At 34.6% G+C, this 23,292-nt stretch overlaps 1 protein-coding gene across 1 annotated transcript; it reads left to right on the top strand.

Moving 5' to 3' along the window:
* Nucleotides 1–247: 247 nt before the first annotated feature.
* LOC132561325 (bromodomain and WD repeat-containing protein 3-like) lies at nt 248–23,208 on the top strand. The gene is made up of 35 exons (XM_060226048.1): nt 248–296; nt 379–437; nt 515–544; nt 729–788; nt 1,608–1,758; nt 2,160–2,255; nt 3,007–3,167; nt 3,489–3,710; nt 4,050–4,150; nt 5,877–6,048; nt 6,460–6,599; nt 8,339–8,492; nt 8,815–8,949; nt 9,334–9,462; nt 9,793–10,018; nt 10,170–10,337; nt 10,957–11,119; nt 11,486–11,576; nt 11,778–11,927; nt 12,235–12,281; nt 12,467–12,698; nt 13,460–13,699; nt 13,826–13,950; nt 14,195–14,277; nt 14,727–14,838; nt 15,158–15,219; nt 15,607–15,880; nt 16,291–16,416; nt 16,730–16,856; nt 17,547–17,705; nt 19,676–19,828; nt 20,127–20,242; nt 20,763–21,010; nt 21,715–21,879; nt 22,383–23,208. The coding sequence occupies exons 1-35, from the start codon at nt 248–250 to the stop codon at nt 23,024–23,026; spliced, it is 5,370 nt and encodes a 1,789-aa protein (XP_060082031.1). The 3' UTR covers nt 23,027–23,208.
* Nucleotides 23,209–23,292: the final 84 nt, after the last annotated feature.

Raw genomic sequence — 23,292 nt, 5'->3', positions numbered from 1 at the left:
GAACCTTGTGTATTTAACGTCCTTATATTTTAACAATGTATTTAATCGTTACTTAAAATTAAACTAATATCACACATAACTGCCATAATTCAAGAAGGTCAGTGACCTACATATTACTCCGCCCATATTCCGCGTGAAACTGTTGCGATCGATGGTCGAAAATAACACAAAAATGGCGACTCATTTCCTAACCTTTGGTTAGTTATCGTCAGATTTAGATGCCTGTGGATGTGTTCGGGAGGAGAACATGCCTAGCGAGGGTTCTTCGAACGTATCTCTTTCCACTGTTGAGTCAGGTAGTATGATATTTCTTCGAAAATGAGTCAAATTCGACCATTTGATGAGAGCACAAATTCACGATTTTCATTTTCTTTTCAGAACTTTATTTCCTAATCTCCCGGTTCCTCGCATCAGGACCATGTCAACGGGCTTCAGAGGTTAGTAGATGGTCTTTTGTCGATTTTTCGAACTTAATATTGTTTCTTGTTACTGACTATTTGATTTTCTTTTGTAGGCATTGAGACAGGAGCTGACAGAACATCAGGTAAGACGAGTCGTGGTGTTGTTGATTTTATTTACAAATTACGCGCTCTTTACGGTGTTTTCCGTACCTAACGTGGTGATTTTATGAAATTTTAAAGCTTGATTTGTATTAATTTCAAGATGTTGTCACATTTTCTAACACGTGCACGGAATTTTGGTAATATTAATTGTGATATATTTTTTAGCTTTTACCGAAACGATTGGATTGGGAAGGCAGGCAACACGAAAGAAGTTATGAAAATTTGGTAAGAAATGTGAAAGTGGATAAACTCGACATGTGGGAAGGATGCTGATTTTTTGTATTTTTTTTACATGTTTATTCGTCTTGGCTGATGCCGTCGTCATTTACAGCATTTTAATTAAATTTATTTGTCTAATTAGGTTACATCGAAAAAATTAGCGTTGTACCACTATTTACGTCCAAATTCGAATAATTTTCCTAAGCATTATCATATCAAATGTGCAAGGTCATATGCGTGATGTCATAGTGGAACGTGCCGCTCTGAGCCAATGAAAACTCGGGAAATCGACAAAGGTCATGTGGCTATTTATAGCCGCAGAGAAAAGGAAATGCCCAATAAATCTGCAATCTGATTGGTCCACATGTATAGATGGTAAACAGAAGCACGTGGTCATATGGTTGCGCGAAGTTCCAGAGTTTGGCACTTTGCTTTGGTTGTAATGTTTAGAAATCAATTTGGCCTTTAGAGCGTTTTTAGAAATATTGTTTTCCAAAGTTTTATCAAGCACAGTTTGAGGTAAAAATAATTAACTACTGATAAAAAGTCTTGCAGCAGAAATCTATCCATGCTTGAGAGTTATTTCCCCTGGTCTAGTGACATTAAATATTGCCATGCTTGTTCTTAGTTAACTTATTCCAAATTGGCAAATACTTTCATAATCACCCTGTTGTTTTTCATTAAACATGTTTTCAAAGATATTATGAATACATTTCTTACATTGCCTTGCAACATTTAAAACAGCAAAGATCTTGAAAATTGAATAGTTGTTGAAAGGTTTCTTTATTGTGTTGAAATTAATTTTATTACATCACTTGAATTTAGGTCAGTCTTAATCGCCACATATCTTCAAGTCATCTTTTGCAAATATGTCAACGTCTGGGTCCTCTCTTGGACAAGGATATCAATTCATCTGTGACAGGGTTACAGTCCCTTTTAGGAGCTGGACAACAGTCCCTTCTGAGGACCAAAGAATGTGAGTTATTCATACAGAACATTACTTCACACTAAATGAACTAACAGTATTAATCAAACTTTCGTCAATTTTACTTGTTAAGAAATGTTTTTTCACAGAACGTTTAGCTAGTCAAAGTTTAAGAGGAAGCATAATAATTAAATTAATAGATAATAAAATGTGAATATTTTTCTTTTGACATTGAAGCATTTACACGTAATCTATTTCAAGTGTATCGCAACAGTTTTAACTTTTCATTAAAACACCAAGAAATAAGCAGCTAACAGGACAATTGATGCAATTAAGTATTATTTCATTTGATTTGTATTATGTTAAAAACATTTTATGATTTATTGTCAGTAACTATATCAAATGATATAAAGTTAGAATGGATTTTTTCTATGAAAATTTGCACCTTTCAGCGGTGATCCATCCACGATGGCGACCCGAAAGGCATTTAGCTACTTATCATCACAGACCTTTGCTGCCACCTGTAAACCTGGTGGTGCCTTCCCTTAGTGAGTGCTACTGATCATATATACTTTTGAATACATGATGTGTTTTTTTTTATTCATTAAGTGAATTCTCATAAAATACTTGCAATACCAAAGAATCAGGATTTGAAAGTAATGGTTTAATAAACTTTCCTAAAAGAGAATGAATTACAAAAGTCTATTTGAGATTTTGATAAAGAACCAATATATTGGACAAGTTGTAGTTTCAGGGTCATAGCTAGATACAAGGTCAAAGTTGCTGTTTTAGAAAGTCCTTGTCAGCACTTCACTGGCTTTATATTCGTGGTGGAATTATTATCAAACTTTATATTCATATAAAGGACCAAGGTTGTAGAATCAAGGTAACTGTTGCTATTTTTACAAAATACTTTCTAGCAACTTAATTGGCAAGGCATTTTCATTAATTTTAATTCTAAGATCCTGTGCACCCTATAGCCATCACCCAGATCAGCTGTTAGCTTGCTATGGTATTTGTAGTCTGGACAGAATTTTACACTGCAAAAAGACCAAACAATGTACATATATCTCCTCAGAAAGGATGTAAAATGTGTTTTGAAATTAGTTTATGCTGTTAATTAATGAATACATGTAAATAAGATAAATAGATCAAAAATAAAACTAGAAAAGAAAATTAGAAGCTACCTTATTCTTTCTCTAGTTTGTAATTCAGCCAGATTTACAAGTGCCTTTATAGATTTTTTCAACAGCTCACCAAATCATTCCAAGCTTGATAATATATACTGTATCATTTTAGGTCATGTGACAAAGGCACGAGAGATGACAGGACAGTCTCGTAGGGACCTTGTCTGTCCTATCTTCATTCACTCCAAAGTGTCCATGCATGCCAGAAAGCTTGGCCATCTGTCAGCTGTATACTGCGTAGCCTTTGACAGGACTGGTCAGTACATCTTCACGGTAAGTACATAAAGAGAAGACGGACTATAAACTTTTTAACATGTGTCTGATCCCAATTTTATAAATGTATTTGCAACTAAGATATATATAAATCAAAATCAAGTAGATACAAGATATAGTTGACGTAGAGAATTTGGTTCAACAATTTGACAGGCTTTGTTATAATATTATCTATATCTGCTGCTTTCTTTCCATATTTAGACTTGTTTTGATTATTAATGTATTTCTCTATTGCAATAGACAGATGCATATTGTTATGCTTGGTTGTACTCTTGTTTTAGCTCTGTATTGAAATCATTGATATTTAGTTATTTTTTTTAGGGGGCTGATGATGCTCTCATTAAGATCTGGTTTGCAGCCAGTGGACGACTGATTGATACACTTAGAGGACACAACTCAGAGATCACTGACATTGCTGTGAACTTTGAAAACACACTGCTGGCATCGGGTAGCTGTGATAAGATTATAAGGGTATGGTGTTTGAGGACTAAAGCTCCAGTGGCTGTACTGCAGGCCCATACAGGAATGATCACATCTCTACAGGTACTACATACTTAACACTGATATCAACGCTAAAAGTAATGAGTGACACACCTCACAAAAAAGTTAGGATGTCTGATTAAGCTAGATCAGACATTTAAGTATCAAAATTGTATTGGTCATTTACAAGCATAGGAAGAGTGATATGAAGAAAAATCTTTGGAAAAAATATTAAATTTCATTTAGTGCAGTGTTTTTTCTGGTATATTGTAAAGGGGTTAGTGTATCTGTGTATTTAATTCATACTTCGTGAAGAAAGTGTGTACAAGTGCTGATGAAATGGCTTTACATTTGTTGTATTTTATTTTGTTTTATTGTGTTTTGATCGTATGTTGTTTGCAGTTCTGCCCTCAGGCCAGGGGAGAGCATCGCATTCTCTCCTCCACTGGAGGGGATGGCTGTGTCTGTTTTTGGACCTGGAATGTCACTACTAACAAATTCAAGTAAGTCATATTTATTCTGGTGTATATTATGTTATGCTTGTGTTTGTTATATTATTCAGGTGTATATTATAGTATGCGGTTGTGTATTACCAGGTGTGTATTATAGTATTTAGATGTGAATTGGAATATGCCTGTTGTTCATTTCACATTTGTATTAGGGGGTAAATACAGGTTTGTTCTTTACCTGTCCATAAGTTCATATATCACCTTAAAAGTTTTATGGTCATCATAGTGATCTTGGTGAGAAATATGCTTTGTGTAATATCAATCTGGACATATTTGATGCTCATTAATTTTCCTGTTTGGTTCCGTTGTCTTGTACCTTGTATTCATTTGAAAACGTGACTTTACTTACTTGGGTTGACCAAGACTTACATGACAGGTATCATCAATGATGCAGAAGACACTTATTCTGAGGAGCAACAACTTTCAAAAGCACTTGTCTGTCGGATTTAGTAACCTGGTAAAAATCATTTGTCCAGATCAGAAATTCTGACTAATCCAGAAAATTGCAATTTTTCTAAACCAAACATAGAGCACTCATACATCTTTTACCAGGCTTTGATTCAAGTTCAGTTGTGAATAAATCATACATATCTTGTGAACCTTTGACTAAAACTGTTAACAACAGTAAGTGTATTTATTATAAGTACCTGCATTCAATCATATCCTGTCACATTTATTCCTAGCTTAACAATTAGAAATGTCCAATGATCATACAAGTGTAAGCATCATCGTTTTGTCAACTTTTTTTTGACAAATACTGAGATGTTTATCAACGAACCTAATAAAACAAAGCGAACAGTAGAAAATACATATGTATTGGCTACAAATGATTTTGTTTTCTATCAAATCATATGCCTTGTTACAACTGTCTTAGGTTTACTTCAATTAACATAAAAAACTGAAGTTTAGATTCTCACTGAGCCATTTTCATTACAGATAGCATGTTATCACAGCAGTAAATAACCCATTTAGCTCATCGACAAACTTGTTTGGCGTGTTGAGTTTTCATTCTAGGAAGCATAAACATACTTAATGACAAGCTGACATTTTGTTATTTATTAACTACAAAAGAAATGCTGAATTTCTTCTGTTTGATTAATAATTGAAATTACTTTAAAAAAAGTACTAATCCAATGGACAAATTGCCAATAAAAAATGCTCTTCTGTCTGCATATTCTACTCATCAAGATGGTCAAATGAGTGCTTTTACCAGGCTGTGATAAAGTGTCAACTTTAGCACTCAATTTTGGCCTTATTCTTCTTTAACTTATGATTACTACCCTTTCTTTACTGTGGAAGACATTGCCAAGGCATATCTTGTTGATACTGGGTCAATTCTTACTGACAAATTTTACAGCCAAGTATTCTCATGAGATGGCAGTGTGTTACTTAGAAGTCGCACTCTCCATTATGTATGCTCCTATTTTGAAACATACATGTACTACCCTTTTGATTATTAATATCAAGATTTTTTTTGGTGAGGGTTTATGTTATGGGCATCTTAATTTATTTGTATTGATGGCAGACCAAATGTTAAACTTAATTCAAATAAGAAATATGTTGTTGAATTTTGCTAAATACAATGTTGACTATTGATTCAAGGCAGTGCAGGATTTTTTAAAGTTTTCATTTCCTATTAATTTTAGTGTATAATTGGACCAGTTGAAGCTGATTTTTAAATTAACATGTATTTTAAGCTTTTGCTCAATTGCTCTTTCAGCCCCAAACCAGCCAAGTTTATAGAGCGATCACGGGCTGGAGCTCAGATGTTGTGTTCTTCCTTCAGTCCAGGAGGGGTGTTTTTGGCCACTGGAAGTGCTGACCATGTGATCAGAGTGTACTTCTTGCATGTCACAACACCAGAAAAGATCTGTGAATTGGAAGCTCATACAGTAAGTGTCCCATCATGATGAATATATTATTGATGGGGAAATCAGTTAAAATGCATAATCAATTACCAGTTAAAATCAGATAGGCTTTTCAATGTAGTCAATCTATTAAATAATCAACTGACTGGTGTTCAATATTCACAGAAAGTGAATGTTTTCTCTGTTGCAGTAATTTTTTTTTAAACTTTAACCTGAAATACTTCACCTCTGTAGAATTTACATAGGAATGAATGCTATTGACAATGGTATCTTTATTAGGCATGATGTGAATTTTGTTTTTGCTAAATACAAGAAAATATTGAAGTACCGATGCTTGATTATAAAAATCACAGTAAAAATTGATGTGAATATGATATTTTTGTAAAATAGAATGCTATTTGTGTAACACATTATTTATAAGCTACAATGTTGTAGGACCGTGTTGATAGCATTTGCTATAGTAACAGTGGGGAGAGGTTTGTCAGTGGAAGTAGGGATGGGACAGCTCGGATCTGGCGTTATGACAGACAGGAATGGAAGTCCATCATTCTCTCCATGTCAACAAAACTATCCAGGTACTACGCATGTTTTGAAATCTGTTACATACTTAGATAAAAACTACTCATTTACTTGCTTTACCATAACTGACTAATATTTCTGTATCTTTCACTTCATTTTGTGTTAGCTTTAGATCTATTTAGCTTCCAGTGTCAATTTGCTCAAAGTATTTAATGCTGTTTCAAAGCATTTCATCATCTAACAATGTTTGTCATACTTGTGTGATGTTCATATAAGTGAATTGATGGTTTCATGTTACTTACAGTAACGTACAGATATCAGATGTAATCTTTGGAGGTTTTGTTTGAAATGATCGGGATGTTTTCTATACTGCAGAAGTGCTGTCTACACTTAATTGTAATAGTTAATAGCAATTTTTTACTGTGACGTTTATAACCTTGGAAAATGGTCTCTTAGAAACCATATCATTAATGGATATCAAATAAAAGTACATTTGCAATATTTGGATAAACTTGTATTCACAAAACTGCACACAAATCTGTCTGAACTACGGTATTTTCTGGGTTTTAAAATGCACCGGTAGATTGGCTGCAGATCCATTTCTTCTTTTTATTATTATTATTTAATCCACATATTAGCTGCACTAGAATATAAGCCAACCCTTTTCTTAAGATGTGGTAACCATGACCTCTACCATTCATTGATGTATTTCAAAAATTATTCTGATCATTCAAAATTCATAAATAGCAAATATCGAACTTGTTTGGCACACAGAAAAAGTCCTGATGTTACATATGAACAGTTTACTAAATAATCTCTCCATTATTGTCTGTACTGTTAAATATCAACGAAGGCCCTTGCATGCTGACAAAATTCTTACAGCTTCCTTATTTTTCTTCTCGTAATTTACACAAAGCCGTTGGTATTGTAAATAAACATGGTGGCCGTTCTAGAATTTGACCTATCACATAATGACCTATCGATCTTAGACGTGATGCAATAGGTTGATGAAAAGTTCCACCATGCCTTCTTGTAATTTCTGTGAAGTAACTATGAAAACCAAGATGATATTATGATCCATATCAAAAGTTATGATTACTTAAACCCACAAACACATGGTGGGCAGGTACTCGTAAAAGAAACACAGTACCATCTTGTACTGGTACACTACTTTTTGTGTATGTCGTCACACGTCGGTGGCGTCCATATAAAAGTTTTCCGGACTTTTTCTGGTTATGCTTTGAATTATCAAAATGAAATTAAGTATATGGATTCTTGTTGGAAGGGTACAGTTTAAGTTTGATTCCTGGCTGTCTGTAACCCTTCTTGGCAGAGTTATGCCCCTTTGAACTTAGAAAATTCTCTGGGAATATTGTTTTCTGGACTTTCTTTGGTTATGCTTTTAGTTATAGAAATGAAATTTGGTATATGGCTTCTTGCTTGGAAGGGTACAGATTAGTTTTGACATCCAGTTCGATTTCTGGGTGACCGTGACACTTTATGCAGGCAACACATACAGTTCCAAGGAACTCTTGTTTTTTTTTCTTTCTGCTTTTATTTTTTTTTTGTCCACATATAAGCTGCACCAGTATATAAGCGGCACACCAGGCTCATGAGGAAAAAAGAAAAAGTTGTGGCTTATAATCCAAAAAATATGGTACTAGCTCCAACCAGTTTTCAGCTTGATGACCACTGTTTTCAGATGTCCATGAAGGGGTAATAATATCACTTTTTGTCAGAACAAAGGTTGGCAATGTGTGATTTTGTAATGTTATTATTTTTTGTTTATCTGCAGTTGTGTAAAATCAGAGACTGAAGACAAAGGACAGAAACCACGGGTGACCATGGTTGCCTGGAACCTAGACGATAACTTAGTTGTAACTGCTGTAAATGACTGCACACTCAAAGTTTGGGATTCTCATCATGGCAAACTTTTGCATGTCTTGAAAGTAAGCTGATTAGATATGATCAATGATATACCTGCAGTTGTTGTATCCATACACTGCATTTAAACTTAATTTCAAGATTGGAATAATTTTTTTATTGGGAATGATGAAAGATTGAGAATATTGAGGGAAAAGAAATAAAGAGAAAAGGCAATAGATGATAAGTCTCTGTTCATGATTAATCTATGCCAATAAAACATTATATGATGCAAGTGCTCCAATATTAATCCATCGAAGCCTGACATCTAGGGGGATTCTTAAAACAAAAACCTAATTTAGCTATCGTGTAACTATGACGTGAGAATGAATAAAATTGATGTTTCAGGCTCACGAGGATGAGGTGTTTGTTTTAGAACACAGTCCTATGGATCCACGAATCTTCCTGAGTGCTGGTCACGATGGATATGTGATTATGTGGGACCTGAACACTGGCAACAAAATCAAGAGTTACTTCAACATGGTATGGCAGAGGTGTTGAGGTCTCCTCATATTTGGGAATCCAATGTTTCTTTTTATTTTTATCATTTATTGTAACAAAAATACTGATTTGATGAAATTAATTTTTGATGAACACTTTAACACCTATAACAGCACAAGATTTTAAGACATCCTTACTTTACTTACTCTCTTACTAGCACTTTTTCAGGGCTTTTCCAGAACTCAAAGTATGGAATATCTGGAGACACCTTTTCTTCTTTACATCTCACCACCAATCAAATATTGAAATTAGTTTAATGTAAGGCATGGTAGACAGGTGCCCCTCTCCCCGCTGTGAATTGATTTAGTGTGATTGTAAAAGCCCCTAAAGCAGTAGATTAAGGTATCTGCATGTAATATATTACAGATCGAGGGCCAGGGCCATGGTGCTGTGTTTGACTGTAAGTTCTGTCCTGATGGAAATAGCTTCGTTGCAACTGACTCCCATGGACATCTGCTTCTTTTTGGATTTGGTTCAAATGAAAAATATAAACAGGTAAACTATCAATACCTGCATTCAAGGATTGGAACTGTTTTCTGACAAAGTCTGTAGTTAAAGGACTGTTTCTTTTGGTTAACTGTTTAACTGCTGTTCAAAACATTTCTTAAAAATAAAATAGAATCTTTTGGATACTTCAGAAACATACTGTTCAGTTAATGTAAATAAGTTTAAAGTGTCTACTATTTCTCATCGTATGTATTATAGGTCTTGATTCTTCTTCAGAATATCTTGATGAATAAAAAAAATTAAGACCTTAAACTGAAATGTTTTAAAAATGGTTTTTACACTTCAAAGTTTTTTTTTTTTGGTTTTTTTTTTAAACAGATACCTCAGGAATTGTTCTTTCACACTGACTACCGTCCATTGATGCGTGACAGCAATAATTATGTTTTGGATGAACAAACACAGCAGCCACCTCACCTCATGCCCCCACCATTCCTTGTTGATATTGATGGTAATCCATACCCACCAAAATTCCAGAGACTTGTGCCAGGCAGAGAGCACTGCAAAGAAAACTTACTAGTACCTCAAATGGCTGTCAATGAAACAGGTAATTGCTCTGCAAATAAATGGTTTATACCTTCTGACAACAGATTAGATTTTTTAAAAAGTGAAACATTTGGTTCAAACCAGAACATGTTTAAGGAGTGGGTTTTGTTTGTTTTAGAGATAAGTAAATATGTGTAACTGTTTTTATATAGGGGACCAAGAAGTTGTTGGGGAGCGGGTGTCTGAGGATAATGATGAACAACTGATGCCCCCTCCTGTAGCTCCAAATAACCTTGACAGCCTTATTCAGCAGCTGCAACGTGAACAAGACAATCGTTTGGCGGCCAGTGGTTCTCCAAGGGTTGCAAGATCAAATTCAGGTTAGTTCAACAAATAATTAAGATTTAACACCAGTGTGAATTTATGAGATGGAATCTAGATCCAGTTTTGTTTTTAAAAAAAGGAGAGAAACTTGAAAATGACAATCATGATTTGTTAAATACAAGTAGAAGTTGAATACCTTGTTTTGCAATTATTGTAAAATAAATAAGGCTTATATAAAGTTTCTATAAATTTAGGTATGCAAATGCATGCCTAGTTTAATTCTTTCCTACTACAACTATGATGAAGAAATGTACCATTTGCTTAAACTACTTCTGTGATTCTTTGTCATCAAAATTGATTGTGATACTTTGTTTTATATCCCTGAGGCTTTAGGATTTCTATGCTTTTTTAACTCGGTCCACTGGAACTTGATTTTGATGTCTTGGATATTTACATGTTCTTTTGATTAGGGCTATTATTGTAAAACATCTACTTGACCCCAGGACTCCGGAATAAATCATTTCTCTTTGAGATTCAGTTACCAACCTTTTATTTCTAAGCAAATTATCAGTTAAAATCTATGGATGGTACTCCTTAACAAAAATTAGAGTCCTGGGGTGGAATAGATGTTTTACTGAAACAGCCTGAAATAGTATGTCAGTTTTATGGTTGTAGCTAGTGGCAGTAATCACGGTCATAGAGTGGGTATGAGGATGAGTGGAGAAACAGAAGGTGTGCGTCAGTCACTGGGCAACATCAACCAACAGGCCACCCAGTCGGACCTTGCTGCCTGGAGTAGACGCATCATTGTCAAAGAGCTCCACCCATCACTCCTCTCGTAAGTTTTCAGATTTATAGTGACTGATGTAAAAATATTATAAACCTTTAATTTCTTTCAATAAAGTATATAATTGTTCTTGTGCTTAAGAAAGCGTAATTCAGCACAATGAAACTAGTGTATTGTGATTTGAAAAAAACAAATTGAGCTATAGTTAGCCAGGAGATAAAATGTCTTCACATTTAAAGAGGCACAGGAATAGTTTTGTGATAGATTTCATATAAATGCTTTTTCTGCATTTATAAGCGTATATACAAAATGTTGTAAATTGTAAGATATTAGTATAAATCACCAATACTATAAAATGATGCTTATTTATGATGACTGGTAAACACCATGCCTAGATAACATTTGTTTTGAATGTAGGAGTTGTGAAGAAGTGAGAATGGCCCATGCTGAAATTGAGGCTAAGAAGTTCTTAGCAGAAAGAAAGAAGAAACCAGTATATTTCCATCATGTAAGTTAAATTTGTCTGTAACAGACAAACCTGTTACAGAACAACATATCACTTCTATTTTGTTGCCCATATTAAAGGCAGATGATATTAATTTTGAGATAAGGGAAGTACGATCCAAGAATAAAACACAACAGAGTTGTTTGACCACTTAGAGTCCAATGATCTGTCTCTTAATCTGATGATAAACCATATTTATTTCAGCAAGGTGAAGTGACCACTCCAGTAACACCACAGAACAAATCACGACGACGTCCACGGGTCGGTCAACATTCAGACACTACATCACCAGAAAATGAGGAAACGGCTACCAATAGACTAGCTACACGTGCATTGTATGACACAGAGGAGGAGGTAGCATACTTTGTATAATGCTTGTCATTTACATGTTGAAAGGCATATTTTTAAACTTAAGGAGATGATAACAGATTAGAGATGTTTTTTGAAAAAAATTCACTAAAGAATTGTTAAATTTCAAAGAAATTGTTCTTTCCGGGAGGGATTTTGGTTTCAAAGAGATTTTAATAAAAACTTTAGATTAAAACATATGTGAGACATTATATCTGTATATGGGTAAATAAGTTTATAATTAGCAAGTTATATGCGTTTTAAGAATGATGTCATAGAGATGTTATTTGAGTTTTAAATTTTCTTTTTTAAGGAGGATGAGAATGATCAGTCAGGGCTGTGGAACAGCAGCAGTGGCAGGTAAGGTGTTCTATCTGAGATTTAATAATACCAGGTTAAGATGTAAATACAACATTGCCTTTGGGTTTTCTTTTCTTTTCTCTATTTTTGTTCACAACCATTCAGGTGTATTTCTGGAGTAAATGTTACGCTAGGATAATTCTTCCTTATATAATGGACAGAAAGAAAACTGTTTTTATTTGCAGTGATTCCAGCGACTACTCAGACTGGGTGGGTGACAATAACACGACAAGTTTACAGCCACCCAAACGCACATCTCTACGGCGTCGAAAGCAAAGGCGTCTTACTTCGTCAGAGGAAGAAGATGAGGACCAAAGTGATACAAACAACGACAATGATGCAACGACGAGTAGACGGCCAAGACCACAGAGAAAAAAACCTGAGCCAAAAGAAAAGAAACCCAACAAAACAACAAGGGTAGGTGTTGGAATATCTGTTTATAGGTAACTTATAGTATTTTTAGTCCTAAGGGCCAAAAAGAACATATTCCATATAGTTCTATCCAGCAGTATTCAGATAAGGGCTAAGAGGAACATATTCCAAACCTACATGCCACCAGGAGTGGGATTGGGAATTAGGTCTTTGGGCCAATACTTGAATAATAAATACTTGGGATCAACACCTATCCACATTTCAACTCGTTGACACAGAAGAGTTAAAAAATCTGGCTACAAGAATTTGTCCCAGCGTCCGGACCCACATTTGGAAATCACAAGTGAGATCTTCACCCAATAACCATGAATGCCTTACTGGGCATGTAGAGGCAAATGCATAGCATTTGCTGTCTGGGAAAGGATGAAGTCTTAGTCCATGACTTGTCTAGTATTTAAGCATAGAAAGGGACAAAAATGGGGCAGGGACTTATCGTCAAATGAAACTATGTCAGAAAGAAAACTTGCTGCCTTATAAGAATATGATCAAGTAAAACGTAGACAATTAAAGCACTTCTTTTACATATTTAAACTAACTAAAATTAATGAAAGTAAAAGAAGGTGATGATTAAAATGTGATCTTTCTTATTAAATTAAATCAGAATTGAGATATCATAAGGATGGAAATGTTTCTAATATTTTTTGACTGTTTTGAGCAATGTCACTGAATGGTACATTTAAAGAATTTCAGCAATATTCACCTTTTGTTCAGATATTTACATTGTATTAAATTTTTGTACCCTATAGAGACGACAGCAGATAGTTAAAAAGATGGGTGGGGTTGAGGAGCTTCCAGAAGAGTTCCGACCCCCAGAGTGGCTGACAGACACAAAACCAAGGAAAACACCATATGTTCCTCAGATGGGGGATGAGGTGATGTATTTCCGACAAGGACATGCCCTTTATCTACAGGCTGTTAAACGCCATGCTGCCTACAATGTGAACTCCAATAAAAACCAGCCCTGGAACAAATATCCTCACCTCAGGGTAAGTAAAATATTGCTTTTAAAAGGATCTTCAGGTCTGTGACTTGTTTAGTGCCTGCATATATGGCACTGAATTATTCTGTCATTAAATATTCTCTTTGTAATAATATATCATTTTATCCACCAGGAACAAGAATATGTAAAGATAGTTGGGATAAAGTATGAAGTCCGTCCTCCCCGCCTCTGCTGTTTGAAGCTGGCCTTCATTGACCCAGAGACGGGCAAAACTTCTGGGGGGTCATTTAATATAAAGTAAGTTACATATTGTTTAATCACTGTTTGTGAAAACATTTTCTTGTTTGACAAAGAACATTAATTCATTTTCATCGTTTAAGATTTCTATGAGATAGCAATTTTACTCTTTTTTCGTGCATGTTTTAATTGCTCTATTTGACCTTTAACATATGGTAGCAAAATTGAATCTGTTGTAACCTAAAATGCTTATTTTTATGATCAATTGTCAGTTATATTGATTTGGACTTTTTGTCTTCCACAGGTACCATGACATGTCTGATGTTATAGATTTTCTTGTTCTTAAACAAACATATGATGTCGCCATGAAACGGAGATGGAAAGCAAGTAAGTATGAGCGTACATGATTGCACATTTTTGGAATTTTAGTGGTCCAATCCCAATGGTGAATTTAGAAAGGATAAAATCAAATTATTGTTTAAATGAAATTATTGTTAACACTCTTGTCTTCATATTGGATTGGAGTGAACAATTAGACAAAGTATACAAGATAGAAGATATGCTTTACTGTTTAACAATTACTACATCTTGAAAATCTTTATCATTGCATAAGTAACCTCATTTCTGGAGAGATTTTGAAGTGTAGAGAATGATTTAGATGTTAAAACAGTAATCAAGGTCTGCTAATTACAAGTGTAGAGAATAATTTTTATTGTAGTTACAACAAAAATCTCATGAAAATATTCAAGAATCTCCTACAATAGAATTGTGTGGTAAAAGTGAGCAGTCTAGGCTCTTTAATCTATAACATATTGAATTCTGAAAATGATCTTCAGATGACCGTTTCCGTTCTATGATTGACGATGCATGGTGGATGGGAACTATAGTATCACAGGAACCATTCCAACAGGAGTACCCGGACAGCATGTTTCAATGTTTCAATGTTCAGTAAGTGTGGAAAACCTACTTTGTATTTGATGGATTTTACCTGATATTGTAGGAATTACAAACATGGTTTAGTTCCTGCCTTGTAAAGATAGTGTAAGAAACATCTAGCCACACTTCAGAATTCTTGTACAATTTGATTTCATTGATTTGTCTTCTGGTGAATCATGAAGAAAAATCAATAAAAATCACATGTCTTAACAATTGTGTATGAAAATCACATCTAGACTGATTTTCTGTAAAATTCCCATTTGAAAGGTATTAAGAAGGAGAGTAAATTCTGTATGTGTTGCTTTATTGAGATTTGAACATTGTGTTACAGCTGGGACAATGGTGAGATCGAGAAGATCAGTCCATGGGATATGGAACCTATCGGACAATGTCGTAAGTATTAATAATATTGAGAAATATTTTTGACAGTCTACAAGTGCATGAATGACAGGTCAAATGTCATGTGTTAGCATCTTATTTAGAGAACATTGTTAGGCCAAAGGAACTTAAAATTGGTAAAACGAAGCTCAGAATGTGCCAAATATTAAAATGACATTATGTTAATTTAAATCCTATTTTGAAATGATGTGACATGACGAATTGAACATCAGGTAATATATTTTTTTATTGTTATGAATTCAAACATTTTAAAGGTATGTAAAAAAAAAAAAAAAAAAAAGAAAAAGGTATTTTGATATATATTTTCTAATAATCATTAACACCTTCCTGTTAGTGTCTGTTCTAAATTAATGCAAGATGTTGGTATGTTTTTTATTCTAGAGATGCCAGATGAGCAGGGAGGAGGCGTGCCTGTGACCCAGGATGAGGTGAAGTCCCTGATGTACACGCCCACCTCAGGTGAATGGCCGTCATGTGGGCGGGATGCAGAATGTGAACGCATTATAAGATGTATGGAGGCAGTAATGGAACACTCTATAGCGGAACCTTTCCTCACGCCTGTTGACCTTAACGCATTCCCAATCTACGCAATAGTTATTGAATATCCCATAGATCTCACCACCATCAAATCCAGACTTGAAAACAGATTTTATAGGTAGGTTATCTCCATTTGAAATGGCTTGATCACTACTTATATTTAACCGCAAGCTACTCAAAATTAGACTGCAAAAGAAAGGATATAATGGGAAATGTAAGCCTGAGATATCTGTTTTAAGATTCTTGTAAATTTCGTAAAATAATAACATCATTTTTGTAGCACTGAACTGTGCCTGTTTGACAAGAATTCAACATGATCAAATTTGCATAGCCAATAAATGAAGAAAACTTCTGACCCATTTTTCTTTTCTTCTGTTTTTTTTCTCTCAAAAATTTTCTCCAAAGTGATGTGGTTTGTATTTTTCATTTGAGCTGTACTAGGCTTCATAAAATACAGATATAGCAGTTACTTTTATACTTTTATACCATCATAGTTAAATTAAATCCTTATGAATTCTTCATTTTCAGGAGAGTCAATTCTTTACAGTTTGATGTACGATATATTGAAAACAATGCCAACACTTTCAACGAACCCGGAACCCCAATAGTGAAGAGTGCACAGATCACCACCGAAATACTCCTTAGAATCATCAGGTAAAAGCCTTTTGGTCATAGCACTGGTAGTGTGTTGTTCAGGATTTGGTACTTAATCTGAAGTATTCGCATCACTTTTAAGGTTTTTCTAGCAGCAGCTAAAACCAATATGATATGAAAATCCTGCAAATGTGTAGATTCAGATAGAAGTATTTTGTATGTATTTGAAGTACAATGTGGCCAGGTCCAAAAATACAAAATGAAATAAAAAGGAAATTAACATAATATATAACATTAAAAAAAACACTCCAAATGTTTGTTGTATGTTAGTTGTGTGTTATTTAGTAATGTTGTAATATTCTTGTATTTATAGTGATGAGGACTGTACAGATCCCCATTCTATCATCTCACAGCTGTGTCAGGGTGAGGAATTTAGCTGGGGATCGTCATCCTCTGACAGTGACAGAGAGGAAAATAGCCAGGCCAGGAAACGCAAACGTGTAAGTAAACTGGAAAGAGGTTACACACTGAGTATTTGTTGTATATGGTATTTCTTTCATTGACATGTAAAACTGACCAGTTCAGAAAAATATTTTAATTCATTACAAATTATTACAAATTATAACAAATAATTAATAACTTTGTTGTACTTACAGCAATGAATGATAGAAATCCATATTAAAATCAAATCATCACAAAAACATCTGTGAACTATATATTACACATCTTAATTTCTGCATGATTTCCTTTTATTCAATGCACAACTTGTCACCCAATAAAAAGATCAGAAATAATATACCACTATTGGTATAAATCATATACTTATCCAATTGTCTGCATGTTTGCACAATGATCTGAGACAACACAACATATTGTGATAGAGGGGTTAAAATAATTAACATCTTCTTTGACATTCTATTAATGTCTATTTTGCAGAATGCTTGTTATAGTTAATGTCATACACTGTCACCTATGTTGTAAAGTTTATTAGTCCAGTAAGGAATTTAAGTCATCTCATTGAAGCTACACGTGATATTGTTTGGCTAGTTGAAAATTAAAACAAATTCTTTTGTCGCTGTAATATGAAACTTTGACTATAAGCTTGTTAATAAGAAAGTTATGCTTACAACAATAGTTTTATACATCTCATGGATATGTTGGATCTATGATGTTATATATAATGTTTGAAGGGTGGTGACTCCGACATTCCACGGAAAAGACAGAAGGTGGAACAGCGACACAAGACCACTAACTCCTGGAAGGATGAGTGTCTCCAACTACTGGTTACAATGCTACATTGTGAGGATTCCGAACCTTTCAGGGAACCTGTTAATCTGGAAAGTTATCCTGTATGTAAATAAGCACAAGATTGTCCAATGGTCTAATAGTTACAATAACACAATTTGATCAGCTGTACTGAAATTACAATAACACAATATGATCTGCAGTCCAGTAATTACAACACAATCTGGTCAGCTGTTCTGTAATTGTGAAAAACCCAATCATATGAGATGTTCTGTAATTACAAAAACACAGTCTGATCAGCTGTTCTGTAATTACAATAGCACAATTTTAACAGCTGTTGTGTACTTACAACAACACAATCATATGAGATGTTCTGTAATTACAAAAACACAATTTGATCAGCTGTTCTTTTATAACAATAACACAATCTGATCAGCCACTCTATATTAACTGTCTGTTCTGTTATCCAGTAAGTACAAAACTGCCTTGTGATTATGAAAATAATGTAAACCAGATCGCCTATTGTTATGGCCTGAAAACATTATACTGAAAGAAATTTACTGCTTGCACTGTATTATTGATGAGTTCTATATTTGTTATGGTTTGCTGTAACACATAGGAACATGTAAACATAATAGAAAATGAGGCGACATGACTAGTATCATTAGACAGTGAGGCGACATGACTTGTATCATTAGACAATAAGGCGACATGACTTGTATCATGAGACAATAAGGCGACATGACTAGTATCATTAGAAAATGAGGCGACATGACTAGTATCATTAGACAGTGAGGCGACATGACTAGTATCATTAGACAGTGAGGCGACATGACTAGTATCATTAGACAATAAGGTGACATGACTTGTATCATGAGACAGTGAGGCGACATGACTAGTATCATTAGACAATGAGGCGACATGACTAGTATCATTAGACAATGAAAACTAGTATCATTAGACAGTGAGGCGACATGACTAGTATCATTAGACAATAAGGTGACATGACTTGTATCATGAGACATTGAGGACAATGAGGCGACTGACTAGTATCATTAGACAGTGAGGCGACATGACTAGTATCATTAGACAATGAGGCGACATGACTAGTATCATCAGACAATGAGGCGACATGACTAGTATCATTAGACAGTGAGGCGACATGACTAGTATCATTAGACAATGAGGCGACATGACTAGTATCATTAGACAATGAGGCGACATGACTAGTATCATTAGACAGTGAGGCGACATGACTAGTATCATTAGACAATGAGGCGACATGACTAGTATCATTAGACAGTGAGGCGACATGACTAGTATCATTAGACAATGAGGCGACTGACTAGTATCATTAGACAGTGAGGCGACATGACTAGTATCATTAGACAGTGAGGCGACATGACTAGTATCATTAGACAGTGAGGCAACATGACTAGTATCATTAGACAATGAGACTGACTAGTATCATGAAAATGGGCGACATGACTAGTATCATTAGACAGTGAGGCGACATGACTAGTATCATTAGACAATGAGGCGACATGACTAGTATCATTAGACAGTGAGGCGACTGACTAGTATCATTAGACAGTGAGGCGACATAACTTGTATCATCAGACAATGAGGCGACATGACTAGTATCATTAGAAAATGAGGCGACATGACTAGTATCATTAGACAGTGAGGCGACATGACTAGTATCATTAGACAGTGAGGCGACATGACCAGTATCATTAGAAAATGAGGCGACATAACTTGTATCATTAGACAATGAGGTGACATGACTAGTATCATTAGACAATGAGGCGACATGACTTGTATCATTAGACAGTGAGGCGACGTGACTAGTATCATTAGAAAATGAGGCGACATGACTTGTATCATCAGATTATGAGGTGACATGACTTGTATCATTAGACAATGAGGCGACATGACTTGTATCATCAGACAATGAGGCGACATGACCAGTATCATCAGACAATGAGGCGACATGACTAGTATCATCAGACAATGAGGCAACATGACTGGTATCATTAGACAATGAGGTGACACTCTATATTTGTTATTGTAGAATTACAACAGTATTATTGATGAACCAATGGACCTAGGAACTGTCAAAGAGAATTTAGAGAATGGTGAATACTCTGACCCAACACAGCTATGTAAGGACATCAGGCTGGTCTTCCATAACTCCAAAGTCTTCAACACCAACAAAAGATCAAGAGTGAGTTGTTTGGTTATTAATTGACATATATACATATAATTAACACAGCTGTGCAAGTGGAAACTTTGATGAAAATATGTGTCTTTAAAGTAAAACAAATTGAGCATGATACATTAAGAAATAATGTCAACTGATATTACCATCAATACATTATGCTAACTAAATATTTTATGTAACACAATTGTAGTTGTGTTAAATGCTCTGTCTGAATTTTTATCTTTTCCTGGTAGTCTACAGTAGAATTCTATAACGACTTACATTTACAGATCTATTCATGTCTATCTACAATTCTCTCTAGATTTATACTATGACATTACGTCTATCGGCCATGTTTGAAGAACAAATTAAGGACATTGTGATTGACTGGAAATCTGCCAAGAAACGAATGTCTCGATCCAGAAGTATTACAGAAAAGTAAGCGTTATTCTTGTATCTCTGTGTCTAGTGACTTATCATATACTTAAAATGTACAATAAGGTAGAGGGTTGTGTGATCAAAGATATAGTGTTTGTGGTGTTGTACAGTATCAATGACAGGGCCATTCCAGATGAAACAGTATAGGATAAGGAAGTATGACTTAGTGACAGATGGGTGATGGTTCTACAGTTCCTATGGAAGATGCTTGTCTGTAGAAGAAGGAAAAGTTTATGTATCAGTTCTTATCATGGAACAACTACCAAGATACATACTAACCATTAAAATCTTTCTTAGGTGAAATTCTTTTGGTCAAGAAATATTGTACAGCTGTTCCTCAAGTAACCCATGTCCTATAATGAGGACAGGTCAAAAACTTCACTTTTTTTCCATGCTGCTGCAGCTTTTGTTGTTACAAATTCAGAAAAGGCTTGTATGCTTCTAAATGACTGATAACTGTATGGTTATCCTCAAAATCACTCTTTTCTTCAACTTCAACAATTTTTCATGATTTTCACAGCTCGCGGTATACAGAGAGACGGCTGACCATAAACAGTTTGTCCTCAGAAGACACGCCTAATACAAGTAGTGCCAGACCAGGTCCTTCATCGTCGGGACTGATGGCAACTCGACGGACCCAGCGCTTGCTCAGTTCCTCCACTACTCAAGCTGATGATGATGAGGAAGAAGAAATTGAGGTGGATGTTGATAGTATTTCTGGCCCAAGTACGCGATCATCACATTCAAACTATGTTTCTAAACACACACGTAAGTTTACTCTCCTAACGAGACAGTCCAACACTTGTCTAGCTATTGTACAATTCCAACTTGGTAAAGTAATCACTTGGTCTATGCATACATGTGTGACGTCATTCATATTGTGATATTTACTCTCTACTAATAATCAAGAATTTTTTCCTTTAATGTGGAAGTGTCAAGTTATAGATTTTTTTAATTTATTTATATTATGTAATAAATTTATTATATATTATGTAGTATGTTATATTTATTATATTATGTGATATGTTATATTTATTATATATATTATGTAACATGTTATATTTATTATGTAATATATTATATTTATTATATATGATGTAATATGTTATATTTATTATATATGATGTAATATATTATATTTATTATATATTATGTAATATATTATATTTATTATATATGTTATTTTTTAAGATTTATATTCATGATTTATTCATTATCACTGTGTTTCAAACAGAAAAAAAAAACTTGCACAAAAGTGGCCCAAGTTTGTTTCACAACATTATCAGATGTCAATTATTTTTTAGAGATGTTTTGATTTAGTTTAAAACATTAAAAAATGTCACTAGATTTCTGATATGTTTAAATATCTGATATTAATATCTACAAAAAAAAATCTACATTTCTTTCAATGTTATTTTTGCTATTTGAGGTTAGGCTATATTATCACTTCATAAATAACAAATTCATTTCAGGAAAATCAGGAGTTAAGAAGGATGAGCCCAACCATTATGACTCTGAGACGGAAGTAGAAAGTGATACCGAGGAGGAAGAGGATATTAAACCATCAAACTCCCAACGGAAACGTTCTACAAAAACCTCAGCTCCTAAATCTGCCTCATCAAAATTCAGTATTAAAGGTTTGTAGGATTTATTTCAAGAGCAAATTCTTAGTATGTTAGGTGTTTCAGGTTTGTGAAATTGTCATCTGTCAGTTCAGGTGTGTAACATAAATGGGAAGTCATTAGGCAAAAGACCACTCTCAGCTGATTATCACTCTTGACTGAATTTACTAGTATAGTGGACCTTTTGTCAGTGAAGTCAGCTTCCAGCCAAATAAATTTTTACGTATTTGTTTTTTACCTTCTTGCAGAGGTATAAGTTCTCAGCTAGTTACAAGATATTTGTCCTTGCAACAGTAACAATCCATTTGTTTTGGTGAAATTATTAAATTACTGCATAATGCAGTTAAGATGGAAATTATGGCTTCAAAATAGAAACCTAATAAAAAAATTATCTTATTTCACTGAACTAAAAGTACGAAATTTACACCAATTTTTTTTTACCTTATTTTGATGAAGTAAAGTAAGAGAAAAATTGGAAAAAAGTATCACATATATACATTTATCTATATTTCTCCTAGGTAAGCAACCTGTGACATCAAATGGCCAGCACAAGACACGTGCTGCTACAGGAACAATCAAACCTAGGCGGTACTGTGTCGATGGATCTTTCACAGACGAAGAAAAAATGTCTTTAAAAACTGCATCACCTTCACATTCATCTTCATCCTCATCATCTTCAACAGAAGTTGACTCAAATGACAGTAGTAGTTCTTCAAGCTCATCCTCTGACTCTGATTCAGACTCGTCATACAACAGTATGGACGCTAAGCCTTCAAGACAGACTAGAAGAAGTAAACCTGTGCGACCCTCGGTCAAACCGAGGTTAAAAGCTTCTGATAACGGATTTGTGATAGATAAAAATAAGAAGAAAACCAATCAAAATTCTAAGGTGAAAAAAACTAGTAATAATGCTACCTCATCTCGGCGAACAAAAGCTTCAGGGACAGTTAAAAGAACGACAAGAAATCAAGGTCGTCAGACTGTGAGGTATCAGGAGGACAGTGATGGTGAACCTGAGGATTCACGGGGCCTGGAGGGGTCAGGGACAAGCTCTGACTCTGACTACAGTATAGGACATGATAGGCCTGACATTAGCACTAGTAGTAGGGGGCGTGTCAGGAAACTCACAGCCCGAGCTAGGGCCAGTCTCATGGGTGAATAATGAAGGAGACGTGTGTATGGGTTTAGTGATGCCAGTGTGTCATAAATTAGTGTTGCTGCCAATGTTCATTTCTTGCTACAAGATTATAACACAGGAAAGGAATGCTGATAAAATTTATGTAAAAACTTTCAGTTGAATAGAGTATCATTTTAAAATTGAATGAATCATAACAAAAAAATTACTAGAAGTGACGGAAATGTAGTCTCAAGATTGTATCAAAATACTGATGTTAAAGACTTCATTTTGGTCCAATTGTAATAGTATTC

The sequence above is a fragment of the Ylistrum balloti genome, unplaced genomic scaffold (genome assembly GCF_031769215.1).
Source record: "Ylistrum balloti isolate Yb309-2 unplaced genomic scaffold, AGI_CSIRO_Ybal_v1 Utg371194, whole genome shotgun sequence".
Classification (NCBI taxonomy): Eukaryota; Metazoa; Mollusca; class Bivalvia; order Pectinida; family Pectinidae; genus Ylistrum; species Ylistrum balloti.
The sequence above is the reverse complement of the archived record's forward strand: the minus strand, read 5'-3'. Positions and strand labels throughout refer to the sequence as shown.

Coding starts and splice junctions, on each gene's coding strand:
- LOC132561325 (XM_060226048.1), top strand. CDS start 248: ATGCCTAGCGAGGGTTCTTCGAACGTATCTCTTTCCACTGTTGAGTCA. Junction 6,600..8,338: donor ATGTCAACAAAACTATCCAG/GTACTACGCATG, acceptor GTTTATCTGCAG/TTGTGTAAAATCAGAGACTG. Junction 21,011..21,714: donor CTATGTTTCTAAACACACAC/GTAAGTTTACTC, acceptor AATTCATTTCAG/GAAAATCAGGAGTTAAGAAG.